Consider the following 18,990-nt stretch of genomic DNA (forward strand, 5'->3'; position numbering starts at 1 on the left):
ACAGAGGAAAGGCTAGAGTACACGAACCGCGCAACAGCAACCAGAAAGAAGTGAGAAAAGAAACGAGGAACTGCAGGTTGACCCGCGGCTTCGAGGAAATCGATGGGGCATCGAATAACATGCTGAGAAGCGGCGAGGTGATAAAGGTGAAGGTAGCTGATCCGCGGCATGGGTGCAAAAACAAGTGTTCCGCCTCTCAGCCCACGGCCTCTCTACCCTCTTGGTCTTCAGTGTTTCACCAAACCGAGGGGCGAAATCTCAGGCGTTCGAACGTTGAACCCGATTTGTCCATGGAAGTCCAGGGAAAGGTGTTCCAAGAAAAGGGAGCAAGTTGTGTGTGTCGTTGCGGCGCATACAACGGCCAAAAAGTGGTGTCTGCCGATTCACATTACATGGCACTTGCAGCGCGACATTTCCCTGTCATCGCATGTGTGCAAGCAACGACAAATGACGGGGAAAGCGAGCAGGAAAAGGAAAAAAGACGAGAGCAAGCTCACAGCCAAGGGGTACCGGTGGAAAGTAAGAATCCGTGGTCAGGTGTGCAGGTGTCGGATCGGGAACGAGGGTGGAAATCTGAGAAGACACCTTCTCTGTGTGACGTGGCGTCTGAAGGAAAGACCGATTTAGACAGAGAGAGTTCTCCAGAGAGATGGCAAACACAAGGAAACAAACGCACGGGTCACCCAGCAGGCAAGTGCCGCGATCCTACCGAGGAAACTGAATCGCAGGAAGCCGAAAGAAAGCAGGGAAACAAAGACAGCCCACAAACGTTGCCGCAAAGAGGCCAGACTTCCTTAACAGTTCACGTGAACTGGAGTACTTCTGAAGACTTGCCGAACACAGTGTCAAGAGAAACGACAGCAGACGAGGAAGAGACAGCCGAGGAGAAGGGCGCCCATTTGAACGGCAAGACGGTTGTGAAAGACAAACCGGAAGTGGAAGAAATCTGCTGCACAAGAAAGGTGGAAAATGCGGAAGGCTCGCAAAACGAAGCGCGTGGACGTTGGAATTCTACAGTGTGTGTGGAGAAAAAAAACACAGAGCCTTTCACGGATGCATGTGCTAGGTCCGCTCGGCCAAGAGATACCGAGACGGAAACATGTGGAGAAATCCAAGAGAGCGACAACAACGGTCGAACGTCAAACACAACAGCGACCTTGTCCCAGTGGTTTTCGCCTCTTCCTTCTTGCAAAACGGATAAAGACGGACACGACAAATCTGACAGTTCACCAAAGGTCGCTTCTCCCGAAGGAAATTGGCATCTTCCTTCAGCCATCGCCTTGCCGCAAAATGCCCTTTCCTTTGGAACAGTCTCGCCACCTTCCTCGCCGAACACAAGGAACCGAAGCCACTCTTCGACCCTGGGAGGCTGTCTCGAAAGAGAGGGAAGCGAAGAGGTAGAACCAGAAAAGGAAATGAAACACGAAGAGGAAGTGGAACAAGAAAAGAGGATAGAACAAGCGGAGCAAATAGAACGAGAAGAGAAAATCGAACGAGACGAGAAAACGGAACCACGAGAGATAGGAGAGAAGGAAGGAGAATCAGAAGACGGAACGAAAGTCGAAGAGAGCGACGAGGGCGAAAGGAAACGGACGGGGAAGTCCCTAGCTTTTCAGCACGTGTCACTTCTTAAGAGGTCGGTGAGAAGAGCGTCAAAGCTGGTTGCGTCAGGAAAGTCACAGAGGGACGGTCGACGCATGAAACTGAAATTGAAGAGCGCACGCTCCTTCTGGTCCCATCCGCCATCTCGTCGTTTTAAACGCCTTCGTGAGTACAGGCTACCTTCGTTCTCTCGTCACCTTCACTTTCTCTCCAAAGTAAACGGAAAACCGGGAAAAAGCCGCGGGCGTCTGTTCACTCTTCTGTCGCACCCTCGAACGGTTCTTGCCTCTCCCCACTTTTCTCTCAAACCCCAGATGGCTTCTTCCTCTAATTCGTCGCTTTCGTCTGCTCTGCATGGGGGGAACTCCGGCGCAGGAGACCCGCCGGCCACACCCACGAGAAGCAGCTCGTCGCTGCCTCAGGAACGGGTGGACGTCCACTCTTCGCCAGCACACTCTGGCCCCGTACTCCGGTTCCTCGCGTTTGGAGCCTCCCTGCACGGGAACGCTGAATGTCGGGAGAGTGCGAAAACTCTGACGAAGCGGCGACACAAAGGAGAAACGACAGACGCGTGCCTCTCTCCGGAAGCTGTCGCGTACCCAGACCGTCACTCCAGTCGCTGTTTGAGCAGCGTGTGCCACTTTGCGCAAGACAACACTGGCTTCTACGGCAAGTGCACATCCTCCTGCAGCTCCTGCTGTACGTCCACCTCGCCGTGGGATTCCCAGGCTTCTTGCCTCTGCTTGAACCCGTCGCGGGACGAAGCGGCGGGTTCTGTTTCTCTCCAGAAAAGAGTGAAGGCACCGCTGCAGTGTTTGTCTGCGTCTCTTGCAGAGGTCCACAGACGCGGAGATCGAAGTTATGTTTCTATCTTCGAAAATGAAGGGCACACGCGAGAGAGTTTGCTACAAATGGGCGCCTTCTGTGACGCACACAACAACTCCTACAGTTTAGACACATCCAGATGCCGGCCTAGACACCAGTGTCACGGGCCTTCTCTTGGTGTTAGTTGCAGCGAAAGCATCACACACATTAACCAGGCAGCAGAGAGAGTGGAAGACCCAAGCTCTGGAGCTAAAGACACCACCCACGAAATCGAGTCTTCACACAGCAAAGTCGGCGATACACTCGACAGCATTTTCGATGCTGAAGCAGGGCAAACTATACAGGGTAACAAAACAAGTCTGCGTGTGGAGTCTCGAACTTTCAGTGGGAAGAGCCCGAAAACCACGGAGCCTCCGGAAAGCCATGAATCTGCCATGCGACGAGACAGAAAGTTCGAAGAGGAGATCCATGAGGCTCTTCGTGAAAGGACGAAATCTTGCCAGTCCCACAACCAGGCTGGTAATCGAAAAACGCTGGAAACCAACGCACGCCAGAGTCGACAACACCACGAAGAATACCTGAGACAAGAAAGCGGAGAAAGTCAAGAAGCGAGGCGGGAAGTGAGGCATCCGTGGACGGGGAGAGAGATGGGTGTTTTTTCGCGGAGAGCAGTGACCACCGAAAAGGAAGGCTTTTGCGGGAGTGGTGAGCAGGGAAAACAAGATCGCCTGAAGAGTCTGAAAGATTCGGTGGACCGCCCAAGTTCCGTGGAGACGATATCGAACTCGCGTGCTTCACCACGTGTTTCGTGTGTACATCGCGAATGGGAAGAAGGCAGAGACGACGGCATCAGGCCGGAAGACAGACGACACAAATCCCCGCTGTCATTCTGCCACTCTGCGCTTCCCCTCTGTCGTCCTGCATGCTGTCACCCCAGAGTATATCGGGAGGGAAAGGAAGGTGTTCCTGAAAGCCTCTCTTGTCTTCGCGCGCCTGAGTCGTCAAGCACAGATCTCCTCTTTAAAAAGTATATCAAGCAAGTTGAGAAAGTCGAGCGTCAGATCGAGAGAGAGCAGCGACTCACGCGAAGGAGAATAGAAGAAGGCGACGTCGAACAGATCCAACAAGTCGTGACAAAAAACACAAAACTCGTGTACTTCCTCATCATTGTTAACATAACGGTCCTCATGCTCTGCTTCTTCTTCGCTCTCTTCCCTATTCACCTCAGCAGTACGTTTCGGGCTCTCAGATGCCGCGTCACTAAGCGGTCACAGAAAAACGCCTTCCACAGGAACATCCCCGGAGTTCTTGTCGAAGGTTTCATCTGTCCATCCAGATAGAAGAGACGGAAATTCATTCACAAAAATGTGCCTAGTCAAACATCGTTCTTTCTCACTATCCCGTTCTCTCGTGGTACAATAAAAATATTTATATATGTGCATATGCGCGTGCGAAGGAGTAGTAGACTGGAGATCTTTCGCGTCAGTTTCTTAGATTTTGCTCATGGCCTCGTTATTGCTTCTCCGCTCTAGTTTCTTTGATATGTTCTCACCATTTTCCCGCCTTTGATGTGTGTCACATGAGGCTTGTTTTTCACCTCATCATTGTGTTGCAAATTGGAATTGAACTGAAGCTGCTACCTGTATCAGTGATGCAGTGCCAAAATAGCCAAGGATTTGGAATCAGGTCTCGAAATAGTCTTCGTCACAATACGGAGGCTCGTTCTTTCTGATAGATGATCCAAACGTACACTGAGCACAAGCGTATGCTTGCGTAGCTCCGTATTAACCGTTACGCCTTTTTTACCTTGGCTTTGCGCTTTTACGGTATTGCCCCGAGACAGATACCTTGTCAGCTGATATGACTCAGGAATCTTGCAGCCGCTCTTTCTTCCTCTCCTTTTCTCTTCCTGCTGTCTCCTCAAGCCCGTCTTCTCTCTGTCGTCGTTTCTGTGCATTCTTTGTTTTTCCCTGTAGACCACGAGAAGGCCATCCGCCCAGATTCGAGCTTCGACGCATTGTCCGACAAGACAGAAGCTGTTCGGGACTTCGGCGTATCTCCTCGGTCTCTGAAGAGCTTTTCCTCTTCTCACGTTTCTTCTGCGTCTCCCTTCTTTCCAGCGACAGCCACAGGCGCCCAGCCTTATCCGTTCCTCTCTGCGTCGCCTCTAGGCAGCAGCAAGAGAAATCCCCGCCACAGAGGTCACTCTGCAGAGGGATATCATCTCGACAGAGAGGGTGTGGATTTCGCGCGAAGAGATGTCGGAAACGTCCAAGAGGTACAAAGAGATGGGCGACCTCGGCTTCTCGTCGAACATCGCTCTGACGTGTCAGACACGGGTGCCCATATGCTGCGCTCTCCAGCAGCTGCGGGGCCAAAAACGGCACCACCAGAAAACGGCACAAGCGGGGAGGACAGGCGAGAAAGTGAATCAAGATTCAGCGAAACAAACAAACAGGCCAATGACCGTGCCGGTGAAGAAGACAGCAGACATCGTGTCTTGCTTGTAACGCCCTTGACAGAACTGTATGAAATTCCAGCAGAAACCTTCAAGGACCTCGTCATTGTCCTCAAAATGAACCCCGTACGTGGCAACCCTTTACCACCTATACTTGGCCTTCTGCGTCCGAAAAACGTTCTCACCAACGCATGTGCAAATGTGGCCACCAAGTCGTTCAGAAAAACTCATACAAATCAAGTTGCCCCTTTATATGCGCATATGTATGTATATGTATATGAATTACTGTACAGAAGAGTGTTGGTGTATTACATATATATATATATATAAACACGTATACGGACGAAACGCGTATATCATGAATCCGTAGTTTTGTAGTCCATGCGGATGTCCGTCTAGCCGTCTTATATTCTTGATTTGGCTTCTGTCTCGAAGTTCATATACGCGTGCGCCTGTGTGCGTGTCACGATTTTTCGGATGACGAAAAATCCGTTTTTCTGTGGGTTGTCTTTCAGTCGGGTCCGGGCAGCTCCCACGAGCCTGCTGGATCGACGCTTACGAAAGTCCTGAGCGTCGCAGGAGTTGAAGAGCAGACCGAGAGAGAAAACCCCAGTGGATCCCGGAGAAAAACAATTTTCTTTTACACCGGCGACACGCTCCTAGTGGATAAAAGTGAGGCAGTTTCAAGGATGGAAACGCTTCTGGCACGGAAACAAATGTTTTTGAAAAGACGGTCCTGTCGTCACGTGTCTCATTTGCCGAAATGTCTCTCATTTTCAGACAGGTGTTTGTGTCTCACGAGATGAGACACCCGCCGGAATCCGAATCGCCTTTTCGATGTGCTGTTTTGGTCCCCGTCCGAGTCGGTCAGTGTCAGCGGCTTCGCAGTGGTTTCTGCAATTGATCCGCCTCGCCTCCCCATACAGAGCAGCATATGAAAACGCGTACTTAACTCTCTCTACACATATACGTATGCATAGAACCTTCGTCTCCGCCTTGCTTCGCATATTGACACACGTGCATATATGCATAGAGGCATCTTTGCAGATCTCGGCCCCGTACACTTGTCAACCGTTTGTAAGCTTAATTTGTGGTTATTGGTCAGACATTTGCGTCGTTTCCAAATTGTTTGCTTCCTTCTGCGTGGTCGGGTGCTTCCTGTCAGAATCGGCGACGCTCAAAAATGCCAAAGGCGAAGTTGTATATTACTGGGATTTCGTTGTCGACGAACAGCCGCCGGCATTTGAAGAGTTACACGGGCGACGCGAAGAGTCAGCGAATGTCGATGGGCTTGGGATTCTTTCTCAAGCTCGCTCGGAATTCTCCGCGTGCGAAAAGGAACGCAGAAGTGACAAAAAAACATGCGACGGAAACGACGCGTCTCAGAACAGTATAATTCAATCTGGGCGGGACTCAGAGGCGGCACTATCGCCACCGAGCGTCTGGACAGGCGAAACAACACCGGTGATGGATTTCGAAGTCTCCAGTAACCGGCAAGAGGAGCGAGAGGCAAGCGAGAAGACGCATGCAACCCTGAAAACTGTCGACTGTACAGAAGCCCAGGAAACGCCCCTTGAAGAAGTGATGAAAAAAGCGAAAAGTGTCTTCTCCCAGGCGACGGACAGAAGAGGCGAAAGAAATCAATCACTCCGACGAACACGCCTCATAGGAGCAGGAGAGGCATATGAGAGAGGCGGAAGATCCTTTGCCAGCGGAGAAAAGACAAACGACGACAGAGGAGAGCCAGGGAAACGGGCGGATGAAAACCCAGGTGTCAAAGATAACGTCAACCAAGGCAAAGAACACACATTGGCAGCACATTCAAGTGAAGACAAGGCGGAAAAATGTAGGGGAGCCGGAGACGGAGAAACAGATCGTGCAGAAGAAGACGCAGAAGGCGAAATGAAGCCTGCTGCTCAGCCAAGGATTACAGAAGAAACGCTAGTGGAAAACGACTTGAGAGAAGCCCGTCCGAGTTCTGAAATCGAAACACCAACAAAGGCACCCCCGCGCAGGCTTATGGCCAATGCAATGCTCGGATTCGCAAATGCATTTGACCAGTTCGCTCGTATTGGCGGAGCACTCTGTAAGGAAGTAAACGCACAATTAAGTCAGTGTGTGGATGTGGTGTTCACACAGGACATCTACCAACACCAACGAAATGCTCTTACATATCCATCTATCTATATCTATCTATATCTATTTATCTATTTATGTCTATTTGTCTATCTATCTGTATATATAATATGGATGTATATGCATATGAGTTTGCGAGAGGCCTCACCTACGAAGGCGTGCAGAGGTTTTAGGGATGCAAGAAACTGAATTTGCATAGACATATGTATACCTAAATATTACTTTCTACACTATTTGATGTTTCCCACGGAACGATCTGTATCTCGTTCTAGTTCACTGAGGATAAACCAAATGCCCGGCAATGTTACGCCTTGTATCGCGCGAGTTTTTTGTGCAGTAGGCAAACGCGTGTAAACTTAACCCCACATTTACATGTGTACATTCTGAAACCCTCTTCCCTTGAAGCCCAAAAGAGGCCCTATTTGAGATCCACACTCCGCGTTTTGTGTTTCGGCCTTTTGCCTTGTTCCCTGTGTATTCTCTTGTTCTCCCCTATCTTCTCATTCCGCCCTCCTCGTTCGCGTTCTCGTCCCCGCACACCCTCTCACGCTCTCGGTTTCTTCACGGTTTCCAGTAAGTCCGGCGATTTCGATGGCCCAAACCCTTGACGTGGCGGGGGCGTTGATTGCCAATCCGCAAGCAGCGGGTTTAGGTGCAAATGCTCTGCCTGTCTACGCACCGCCTTCTGCACTTACCGTGGCGTCCACCGGTGTGCCTTCCTACGGCACTTTCGCGAGTACATCTGCCGGATCTGTTGTTTCTGGCATTGCCGCAAATACTCCTCCACCGCCTCGGCTTCCGCAGGCCGTAGGCTCTGCTGGACTAAGCGTTAGTTCTTTTGGGCCGGCCACAGTGGCTGTGCAGTCTCAGCCGCAGATCGTGTACACTGCATCCGCAACTCCACAGCAAACGTATGTTTACAGTGGAGGCCTCACGGGTCCTGTCTTCCCTGTGTCCACTGGCACTGTGGGAACGGTGGACTCTTCCTTTTTAACCTACCCCGGGGCCTACTACACGAACGGCGGGTACCAAGCCATCACAGTCGCAACGCCCGCGGTCAACGATGGTTCATTGTATGTCATTGCAACCGGACAAGAAAACCAGGAAAACAATGGCAACGAAATTCGGAATCTCTCTTCTGGTTTCTCCGACGCCGGAGCTTGGGCATCGGCTGGTTCGCCAGACCTGGCACCCGATGGGTCGGCACAGAGTGGTATGCTCAGCACATCTCTCGGCGTTCCGCTGCAACGAAGGCTGAACGACGTGCGAACCCCTGCCGAGGAAATCAGAAACGAAGGAAGCGGGGATTCTGTGTTGGAGAGGAACAAGGGGAGGTAACGAGGAAGTGGGATGCGAAACTCGCGTGGACCAGCAGAAATCGACCTGGAAGCGATACAACGAGTAGGAGGCAGGACGAAAGCAACGAGTAGAAAGAGCTGATTCCCTCGACTCACGGCCTCAGCTTGAGAACCAGGGAGTCCCTTTCGAACCGCTTGCGCTTACCTGGAATGAAGAAACAGTGGAGGGTTTGGTGTTTGCTTGAGGCCCCTGTTCCGATAGGGGCACTGTGGAATATCCACAGGTGTAGTCAAGAAACGCGTGAACGTTCACAAAAGCAGAATTCTTGGCGAGGTATAGAAGGAAGGGCCCGGAGGGGTTAAGCACAAACAAAGAGATGCAACGGCAGGACATGGGGAGAGTGAGTCTTTTATAGGGCAGAGAGAAGGTCCCCTCAAGGTACGAATGAAGCCTTCGTGTTCGATGGGGAATCCGAGCGCAAAAAGCACATACAGAGAAAGGAAGGTAACCGACGCTAGGAAGAGAAAGGTACGTTTCCCTGTACATGAGAGACAACAGCGTCTGGTGAGGGTCACGAGTCGGCTAGAGGTACCAGTGGAACACTATGGCAAAGTGACTAAAGTGGGGAATCCACGGACAACAGAAACCTTTCCAAGGGCGAAGATCACTCAAAAGGTGAATGCAACCTCCGCTATACGTCAATGTTTTGCTCCTGTCACGATCGCTTGTCTAGTTGAGAACGCCTCAAACACGAGTAAATCGACAAGCGAACCAACAAGAAACGTTTCCGCTGGCAACTCTGAGCTTACAACGTTTCTACGGAAATATGCAGAATGCTGCCTGAAGTGTGTAAAGCATGTACTGAGACTTTGGGCATCTATGCATGTAGAGACCCTGAGCGCGTTGCGAGGTTCGCAACCCAACAAAAGGAGTTTTTGGCAAACCGGTGTGCGTATTTTACTGTTTACGTTCGTCTCAGGACATGTCCCGATTCGTGAAACAATCGGACTGTACTTCATATAGTGGTAGAAGACGTTATGGGGAACGATGTTTGATTGGTTGATTCAATTGAGTAGGGGAAAAGGTTCTTCACCTTTTTATATCTCTCAAAATAAACAATTGAGGAAATCCCCATACTACGCATTCAACATACACACTAGGAATGTCACAAATCCCCGAACTAATTTGGAAAAGTCACAGAGCCGACAGAATGATTCCAAAGGCCTTTTTGCCCGTTTGGGTCGCCTCAACAACGTGACAGCAAGAAAAGCTGGACAGAAGACTGACTTGAACGTTACACAAGCGCGCTCCTCTACGCTGGCAACGCCATACGGCAACAGAATTCTGAGGCGACACGTCAAGCTATTAACTCAATGCCTACATGGATGAAAATTTCACAACGACTCGAAAGTGTCCAGTGGTCCTATACACATGGGGCCGCATATGCACGTGCGCTTCACTTCATCCTTTCTTTAGCCATAAGACATGCAATTTCCCAGACACACATCCTCGCCCGCCACCTGCCGCGACAAAATCCCTGTTGCGGCTAGTAGACGAGGAACACAGGGTTTCCTCTTTCTCGCTTTCCCCTTCTCCTGTGGTCTGCCACCCCCCACCCCGAAGGCCATCCTGTCTCGACATTCCCCAGCGTACGCAATAAAAAAGCCCGATGTCACTAAGATAGATAACCCACTCTTCCAGTATAGAGGCGTGCTGCGGTAATGATTAGAAAGGGTGAACACATGTACTCGTGTACAGCTTCTTCATTCTCAGATTCTGCCTGTATGTGCTGAACGGAGACGTACAACGACGTGCACTGCTTGCGGTGAAATTGCCAAAATCACTCAGCGTAAAGACAAATGAAATAGTCGACAACGAAGAACGAACTGTCCGGCGCACAAACGACAATGCAAGCGAAATGCGCGTGTTCGGGACATCAATGGACGAAATACATTAACCTAAATCTGGCCTACTTGACGATCCCATTCACATGCAAAAAAAGTGAACAAACGGTGTGAAGAGAGATGAGGCTGTAAAAGAACAGCCCGTCTCAGCAACGACCAAAGTAAAGGAAGCTGGGGATGACAAAAGAGATACACACAAACGATGACCCCTTGAAGAAAAAAAAAGTGACTGCGGAGTGTGCTTCACAAATGCTGGCTAAAACAAAAGGAGAAACACAGGATAAACTCGCAGTCGCCAGATCAATACCGGGCAGCAGCCGACTACACACGTGGGACGTACAGGAAAATAGATATGTAGCGTCGAACGACCTGCCAAATGAGGGTACGGAGCGACAACCTAACTTTACGTACTGGCTGCCTGTATTTTTAGGTTTTCCCTGAAATCTATTTGGAAGAAGAGGCTTGATAGTATTACCGTTAGCTGCCATCGCCGCCATTAAGCGAATAAGAACTTGCCCTCATTCTTCACTATGCATCCGTTGCCTGTTTCGGCAGAAGAGATGTACGAAACCGCAAAACAGTCCCCCCCGCCCCCAAGACGCCAGCCAGAGTTGTGTTTACTGAGGGCCGACCAGTGTCGAATGAATGGGATGGCCAAGGACACGCAGCAGAAAGTGTACAGCAGGAAAATGAGACGATCTGCTTTCTGTTCAGATACCATGCGACCTCTGGTCTTTTTTTCGTAGAGCACATATCGTCGGCAATGGAGGAACGCGATATGTCAATCCATACGTCTCCACGGCCCTCTGGGGTTGCCCTGTTTTCCCGTACTTCCCGGGAGTGCATTTGATACTCCACGTGCCTGTGACATATCGACGCGTTACTCTAGAGATCTCCTGTTGATGCGCTGCCAGTGCCTGTGTCACTGACTCCACATTCGAGTTTTGCGCCTGTCACAGGACGCACTGATTCCCGCGTGAGTCTATGGTTTGCATGTAGTGCTCGTTTCTAGTCACCCCTCTAGGCTTCCGCCTACACCGATCAGTCGACACATTGGCCCTTCGCTCCCACCCTTTGATACTCAATAGCGGAACAGTGACAGATCTCTTAAGCTATCCCCCATTGAGTTCGGTTGCTTCTTCTCACTTTCGTCTCGTGCCCGGAAACTTAGAAACGCACTGTACCCCTCCTGTCCCTCTAGTCATGGGGCATGGCGCTCCCCTGGGTGCCCGATGCATCTGCAGACCTTCTGGAAGCCCTACGACGTTCCATCGACTTGGCCAGGTCATTCCGGTTTTCCCGATACGCCCTGGCGATTTCGAGGGCTTTCAACTGTTCGAGGCCACTTTGGGATGCCCGCGACGAAAGGTGTCTATCTCCTGCGTATCCAGAGCCCGACCCACGTCCCCAGGACGCTCTACTGTCTCTGTTAGCACTTGCGACACATGCCATGTATTCGCTATCACTCACGGCTAAATTGGGAGCCGTCTGTCGCAGATTTCTCGTACTGTCACGACGAAATTTCTCATCACTATGAGACCTGCCTTCACCGGTATGCGAGGCCCCACGCGTCTGAGAAACATCGGGAGTCTCGAGCACGGAGTTTTGCTTCCTCTCACCTCTGTCTCCGCTCACTGACGTCGTGGGCGATACAGTGGAAACGCGTGGCGGCTCCACCGACAACGGTGTGTCGCCTGATTTATAAGATTCAAACAGATGCTTCTGGTCTCCACAGAAATTGTCGCCTGCAGGCTGAATCGGCTCCAGCACAACGGGACTCCCTCCCTTGACAAACCTGTCGTCGACCGGACGTCGCACTCCTGTAGCGCCACCCGGATGCACACCCGAGTCACTTCTCGTCTGTACCGACGCACGTTCCCTCGACGACCTGCGAGCTGCGTGTCTTTCTGCCCTCGCTGCAGACGATCCTTTTCTCACGTCATCCGAAAAGTAGCCTCCCTTTGACAAGTTTCCGGTGGACGAGACACGCACACTCGCACCTGGCGCGAGCGTCGAGACACTCGACGATAGCGAACCTAACTGAGTCCTACTCGGCATATACTCCGGTTCGCGAATGAATGGGTTGTGACTACCACAGATACACGCCACCCACCATGGCAGCTTCACGTAATGGTTCAGAAGCAGACACACGATCACAAAAATGAAGAACAGTGCCACACAGATGTTTGACAACAGCAGCACCCATGACGGGTACCCGCCCTGCCGAACGGCCTGATTCTGCGTGTGAATTGGCGCTGCCTGAGAAAGATAACAACATGAGTCCAGAAAGCACAGGCACACAATAAGTGGATTGCAAAAATGCCTACTCTCTTAAGCATCGGCTACCCGAGCACGCCCTGTCACCCGGATACAACTGGAGAAAAACAAAGTAAAAGGCTCACGTTTAGAGCCGCAGATTCTGAGACGTGTTACAATGAAGGCCAAAGCCCCACTCCTGCACGCCATTGGCGAAATGTAACATCGCGTTCAGTGAGAGCAGCAAAAAAGATATCGGCCTTAAATGGTGTCATTTTTGTATCACGGCTCCTCACCGTCTTCTTCGGGACAACGTCGACGAAAACCAGCATGTACCGCCCTCTGCTTCGTCTGGCAAAACGGTCAAAAATGGCTACGCCAGGTAGCTCGAGACTGTTTTCCCGAGTTCGTTCCCTGAGTCCCTTGACCAGGAGGTGCACGCAGACCGAGTCTGGGTCGACCATGCTTTCAATAACTCTGTGTTGCGAGTACGGAATGCCTACGCCGAACATGCCCGTCTTGAGCACGTCACCCACAGTGAGCCTCCTGGCTGCCCCCATAACCTTAAGTCGGTCAGGCGCAACAGTTCTTGAGGCTGAGTCCTGTACGCTGGGCACGACAATCATGGACATGACCTCATCCAAGAAGTTTTCTTCCCCCCGAAAGAGAGCGTTCGGCACCCGTATAATCAGGTTTCGGTCATTGTCGTACTCGTCGTGCTTCCCCTTGTCAGCCAGCGACGAACTGTACGGATCCGTGATGGTTGAGTACACGACTCGTGCCATGCCGACACCGACAAGAGACGGATCCCACCCAAGGTTCGCTTTGAGAATTTGGGTCGCGCTGTAAGACGGAATGACATTCGTTTGCCCACTGAGTCTGGACTCGGGCTGAAAGTCCCACGCGTCCGCCAGACTCAGTTGGATGTACATGCTTCCCGGAGGAAGCTTCTCTTTGAGCTTTTGAGCTATTGTCGCCTCCATTTCGAATCCAAATTGTCCAATTTCGATCGGTGTCCTCTTCGACCCGCTAGAGTTTGACGGAGACGACCCTTTGTCCGCCGACGACGAGTCAACCGCAAACGCCGCACGCGGATCCACAGTGACGGCTGGAAACGAGGTCACAGAGGATGCATCCTCTCCACTCGGTGTAGTGTTCACCGCAGACAAAGCTCTCCCTCGCTGAGATGATGCCACTTCCGTCTCAGGCATATCAACGGGTACAGACACACTCTGAGTATCCGCAGTGGCGCCAGCCGCAGACGAATCTGCAATCTCGCCTTTGTCTTCAGAGTTGCCTTGGCGCGTTCTCCTATTTGAGCTGCCTGCGGGTCGGACACGCGTCGGAGGAACAGAAGTGGTCTCGTTGGCCCCGCCAGGCTTCAGATAGAATGCTGTGACGATGCAGTCTGGAAGACTCAGAAATGCATCAGCATTTGCAGACAGCCAGCCAAAAGAGAGAACACGCCGAAAATCTCTGGCGACTTTCCGGATTCGCATTGTGATAGATGACGCCACGGTTGATTCGAATTTGAGAAGCGCCTGCTGGGTGGCTTCGTTCTCGACAAAATCGAACAGTTCGAGAACGGCTTTTTCGCGAGACTCCACTTTATCTACCTGCAGAATGATGATGCCGTGCATCGGCTTCGGCGTGACCACCTGATTCGCCACCCCTAGCAACTGGAGAAGGCTCCAGTGAACACGACGCTCTGACCGAAACATCGAATGCCAAACATTCGTCGCGTCCTCTTTCTTGAAATCTAAACGGAGCGTACAACACAAGAACTGGGAACGAAAAATGTCAGTCAAACCCAACGCACAATCCAATCCCACCTCAGCCGCCGCGTACGCCCGTTTAAATACCGGTTAACCTTTCCTTTTCCCTAACAGTACTCCGGGCATGCAATACCAATCAGATAAGATCTGAAGCTAGACTCCCTGTTACATGTCACAAAAACGATTCCCAGGTGGGTTCAGTCTAATGTTTTACAGCGGCCATCTTTGGACCAATTTTACAGTGAGTAGCTCTTTTTTATCGGCACACGCAAGCGAGAGCGCAGGCACACAGGAGAAGCCAACCTATGCCTCGCAACAACGCTAGACTCATCTCGTGCACGGAAAGTACAGTCGCGTTCTAAAAAAAGTCATATCGATTCAAAAAACTTCGTTGATGACCACGACGGGCGTTGCATCTCCTCTTCGCATACAAAATTGTACAGCGCATCGACCCGAGTGTGAGATGAACTGATGCATTATCTACGCTCATGGCGACTCGGGATAAAACAGGTGCTACAAATAGGAAGAGTGAAACGTAGTAAGCATCAAACATTTCGAATTCGTCTCCTACCGGCCTGGTAGTAGTACAGAATTTGCAGCTGCGAAACAGCTTGGTACAGGTTGCCAAGTGTGGCTCGTGTTAACACGAGAGCCAGTTTATATTCGGGGAGGTATGAGAGCATATCCTTTAGTTTGACGTCGACGGTCCTCTGAGCACGGACTAAGGAAGCGAATTCCTCCATGCTATTCACGGTCTTGCGCAAAGCCTCAAGCTGAACACGAAGAAAATGTACGGGAAGAAGTTGAACGACAAACATTAGCACCGTTCATGTCGTATTACAAAAGCTAGCCTGCGCGTCATAACGGGACGAGCATACAGGCGAGTTAGTGCAAACGAAACACATGATTCTGAATTCAGGAATATATCGATGTCTTTACGATGATATAAATAGACATGCACGAATAAATGCCCGTGCCACGCCTCATGCTTGTCGGATATACCACGCATACATAATTTACACGCCATCACCACACAGTCCTACCATACAAAAATAGGTGTACACACTCGTTGTACAATACCCACCCCATGAAGACCGACAAGCAGCGACTGAACGACTGGTGCGCATGCCTCGGCACTCGATATACAGGGCAAACACAAAGAAAGCTGAAGGTGTCTTACTTGCTGTCGAAGGATAGCATCAAATCCACACTGGCGAATTTGAGTTGCGTATCGCACGTTGGCGCCGGTAAGGCGATCGTCACCCTTGTCATCGGTCAGTTGCTCGAGCGCATCAAAGAACGTTCGAATCGCCGGTTGTTTCCAGTGTTTCTTGTGTGTGTACAGAGGCCAGTCGACCGCAGACAAAACAAGGATACCGAACTGTCTTTGCCATCGAGGATCAGCTGCGAGCCGTTGGCAATATGGGCGATAGCGTCGCTTCATTAACGCCTGGAAGCTTGACGCTGAGATAGCAGAATGTAACACACACACACACACTCAACAGACTGTCCGCGTGTTCGTACGTCTGAATATCGTTACATGCGTATCAGGAATTTTCAGTGTATCTACCTCGTTGCATGTATCGACATAAGCGTGGACATGTGCACGTCGTCCGTAATACATACATGGAAGCACATGATTGACGTAGACGTGGCCGCGCGTCAGCGACTCGTGTTCTCTCCGCACGCACAGGCGCAAAAATATATCCAGCACCCCTGATGTTTGTTCCGAAAGTCTAGAGTCTCGTTCGAACTTCGCATTTTGCTGCCTCCCTCATTTCCGTACCTGGACCACTGGTGGGCTGATCCTCGTGACCGCTTCCTTCTGGCCATGCCTCTTCATCCACTCCGTCCCAGTCTCCATCTCCGCCCCCGTCGCCTGCACTGCTGTCTTGGTCGACTTCGCCAAGGTCCTCCATTTCCCCAGGCGTCTTGGAGCTGCTTTCCTCATCTGGCGACTCCGGCCACATTTCTGTGCCTTCTCCCTCGGACCAGGTAATGGGGAGTCTCGGACCATTTATGGAGGCGGCGGGAACTTGGGGAACAAAAGGAGCGCCTGTAATGAGCCACTCGCGTATCTCGTCGTCAGAAGTAGGAAATCCCCCACCGGCATGCCTTCGCCGTCCTGTTGATGCTTCAGCGGGAGAGTGGGAATTTCCAGAAGTGCTGGAAGCGTCTCCTGAAAGGATTATATTTGGTGGATTCGGTGTGCCAGAGGGACGGGAAAGTCCTGAAGAGGCGTCACTTGGTTCTGCGCTGCGATGGTGTTCTCCTGTCTCATTGAATGCGGCGTATACGTCGTCGTCTCTCAAGTGTCTTGGTTTGTCAACAGCCTCGTTTTCTGCACTAAACCGAAACACATCCTGCTCCTCAATGGCTCGACCTGAAAGCGAAGCGACACCGGGATGTCCCTTTCCTGGCATTGAATGCATATGTGACACGCCGGCGGCAGCGGGTGGAGTAGCTAACACTGACTCAACGTTCAGACTAGATGGAGGCGCTCCCAACTCCCAACTTGCGTCAGCTCTCTGCTCTGACCCTTGGGCGCCGCCTGCTCTCGCTTCGCTTCCCGTCCCGCGCCGAGGAGCCAATTTGTGCCCGTCGTCTGTAGCGTCTATCGCAAACTCTGTCGGTTGCCCTTCTCCCTGGTTAACGGTCGCGCTTTTCTCAGCTTTAGGGCGCAACGCTCGCGGAGTTGTTCCCTCTTTCCGTGTTGTAGAAAAGAGTCGGCCACTCTCCCCCGAGGAGGAAGCGACAGAGGCATTCGTGGTAAACGAGGAGAGAAGACGATAACGGGGGGACAGAGCAACAACATGTGCGGCTGGAAATTGATCCAGTTCTGAAGAGAGAATTGCCGCAGTGTCCGCAGCGGCTACGCGTTCCTGTGAATCTGTCAGTTCTCGCAGCGAATCTAAAGTGACGCCGACATCGGTATCTGCCATCTGGTCACTCTGTATTTTGTCTAAGGAAGTTGCAGAACTCGAATTCGCGGACCGGAGCAAGGCAGTTCTCATGACATCCAGCACTGGCCCCAACTCCCGTGAGACAGACGGCTGTGTCCACACACCCGCCGCTGCATTCTCGTTCGCTGCTTCAGCGGACGCTGAGATCGGGAGACCGGCGGACGCAAGAAGGAGCAACGCAACAGTAGTACAGATGAAAGAGAGGTTAGAGAAGAAACGGCGCACGCCGGCACTTTGTTCCATTGTCCCGAGAATATGTCCTAGAAAACAAAGACGGCAGGACGCGCTACGCAGCTGGGGGCAGACAAGGCCTCGTACAGGGCTTCAATAACTGGACATAGATGCTTTCTCTGCAATACAAAGCATAAACAGGGCGGCGACGTGACAGGGGAAGCAGCGAAAAGAGAGAGGATTGAATCGGATCTTGGAGGACCAAAAACAGCGAGACGCCTGTGGTTGCTCTTCGCTGATTAAGCAGTTTTCATTACAGCGCCAAGAAGCTGATCCTTGTGGAGGGACACTTGGTGAGAGCACATGCTGGACAGGACAAGAAAACGGTCTATGCTGTGCCAGGTGTAGCTTCACGTGGAAACATGCGTGCAGCAGAGAGGGCTACTCGCGTGTTGAATCGAAGAGGCAAGATTAGGAGGAAATGCGCCAACTCCACTGAGAGTGAGGAAGTACACCGGAAGTGGATCCTGACTGCATCGTCCCTGAAGGCCAATTTCAAGAAGTCTGACGCGGATAACGATAACTGTGCACTGAACAAAAGAGACACTCCCGCTGTTCAAACATGCATGGACATATGCGGAGGTATATCTGAACGAAATCGAAAGATTCGCTCTGAATTAAAATACGGTGGCGCAAGAACTCGCTGTTTTCCTGACTATGCCAGGAGTCAAACATGGGCATGCTTTGGGAGGAAGCAAAAAGAATCAGGAAAGTACGACCTATTTCCTGGCCACTGTTAAAAAACACACGCTTCGCTAAAAGATTGGGAAGCTAGAGAGTCCGTACAAGCGTGTGCCGTGAACTGGCTGTTGACCTCGGTGTCTCAATAAGAACACCCGTTGCCCCGTAGTGGGTCCGCCACCTTCTCTAAGTAAACCGAACGCGAGGGTAGGACTTTACACGTGAAGAAACACCATTTCCAGAAGAAAGGTCCTAGGCCCGTCGCACACAGTCTTGCCCTGTTTTATGTTTTTCAAAAGGTTGACTGTGGAGAAAGCCGGACACCGTCTCTGTTACAAGAAGCGTTAAGTACAAAGACGCCCGGCACAATCGGCAGTGCACGAAGAAAAAATGAAAACGCCCTCTCTGTGCGAGCAGAAGGAAAACCGTAGGTACAGCGTACCGTGCAGGCAAAAACCCCATACAGTTTTTAGGCCCCGATTTGGGCTGTTCCCAGATGAGTCTAACTATGAGACACAAATGGACCCGCGTCTCGCTCCCTCGGCAGACAACGGGACGGAGCGAGACGAGATGTCGCGGATGTGGAACTCTCTTGTACGACATCCTACAACATCTCTGCAAAAACAGGTAATGTCAACTGAAAATATAATAGAGATGCAGGGGAAAACAAAGTGGACCCCGAGGTAATGCGATCGCACGACCTTCTGTGACAGTGGGCAAAACGGACTAGCCACCTGCGGCGTTCCCCTCTTTCCTTGCGCGAGAGTATGGAGTAAGTAGGGGGAAACTCGCTGACTCTACAGAGATATACAGCGTACTCTGTTGACGCATAGTCACCAATTACGCATCGGGTATCAACG

At 51.4% G+C, this 18,990-nt stretch overlaps 2 protein-coding genes across 2 annotated transcripts; one reads left to right on the forward strand and one right to left on the reverse strand.

Moving 5' to 3' along the window:
• Window positions 1-1,916: 1,916 nt before the first annotated feature.
• Window positions 1,917-8,359, forward strand: TGME49_233210 (hypothetical protein; the record flags this gene model as incomplete). The annotated part of the gene is made up of 5 exons (XM_018780353.1): window positions 1,917-3,657; window positions 4,404-5,011; window positions 5,401-5,557; window positions 6,051-6,971; window positions 7,596-8,359. 5 exons carry the CDS (start codon window positions 1,917-1,919, stop codon window positions 8,357-8,359), a joined length of 4,191 nt encoding a protein of 1,396 aa, XP_018636789.1.
• A 1,014-nt stretch (window positions 8,360-9,373) lies between these two features.
• On the reverse strand, window positions 9,374-17,461 carry TGME49_233220 (hypothetical protein; the record flags this gene model as incomplete). Its single annotated transcript, XM_018780354.1, has 5 exons — window positions 9,374-12,483; window positions 12,777-14,239; window positions 14,827-15,028; window positions 15,436-15,719; window positions 16,042-17,461. 5 exons carry the CDS (start codon window positions 17,459-17,461, stop codon window positions 11,422-11,424), a joined length of 4,431 nt encoding a protein of 1,476 aa, XP_018636788.1. The 3' UTR covers window positions 9,374-11,421.
• Window positions 17,462-18,990: the final 1,529 nt, after the last annotated feature.

The sequence above is a fragment of the Toxoplasma gondii genome, chromosome VIII, assembly GCF_000006565.2.
Source record: "Toxoplasma gondii ME49 chromosome VIII, whole genome shotgun sequence".
In the NCBI taxonomy this organism is placed as follows: Eukaryota; Apicomplexa; class Conoidasida; order Eucoccidiorida; family Sarcocystidae; genus Toxoplasma; species Toxoplasma gondii.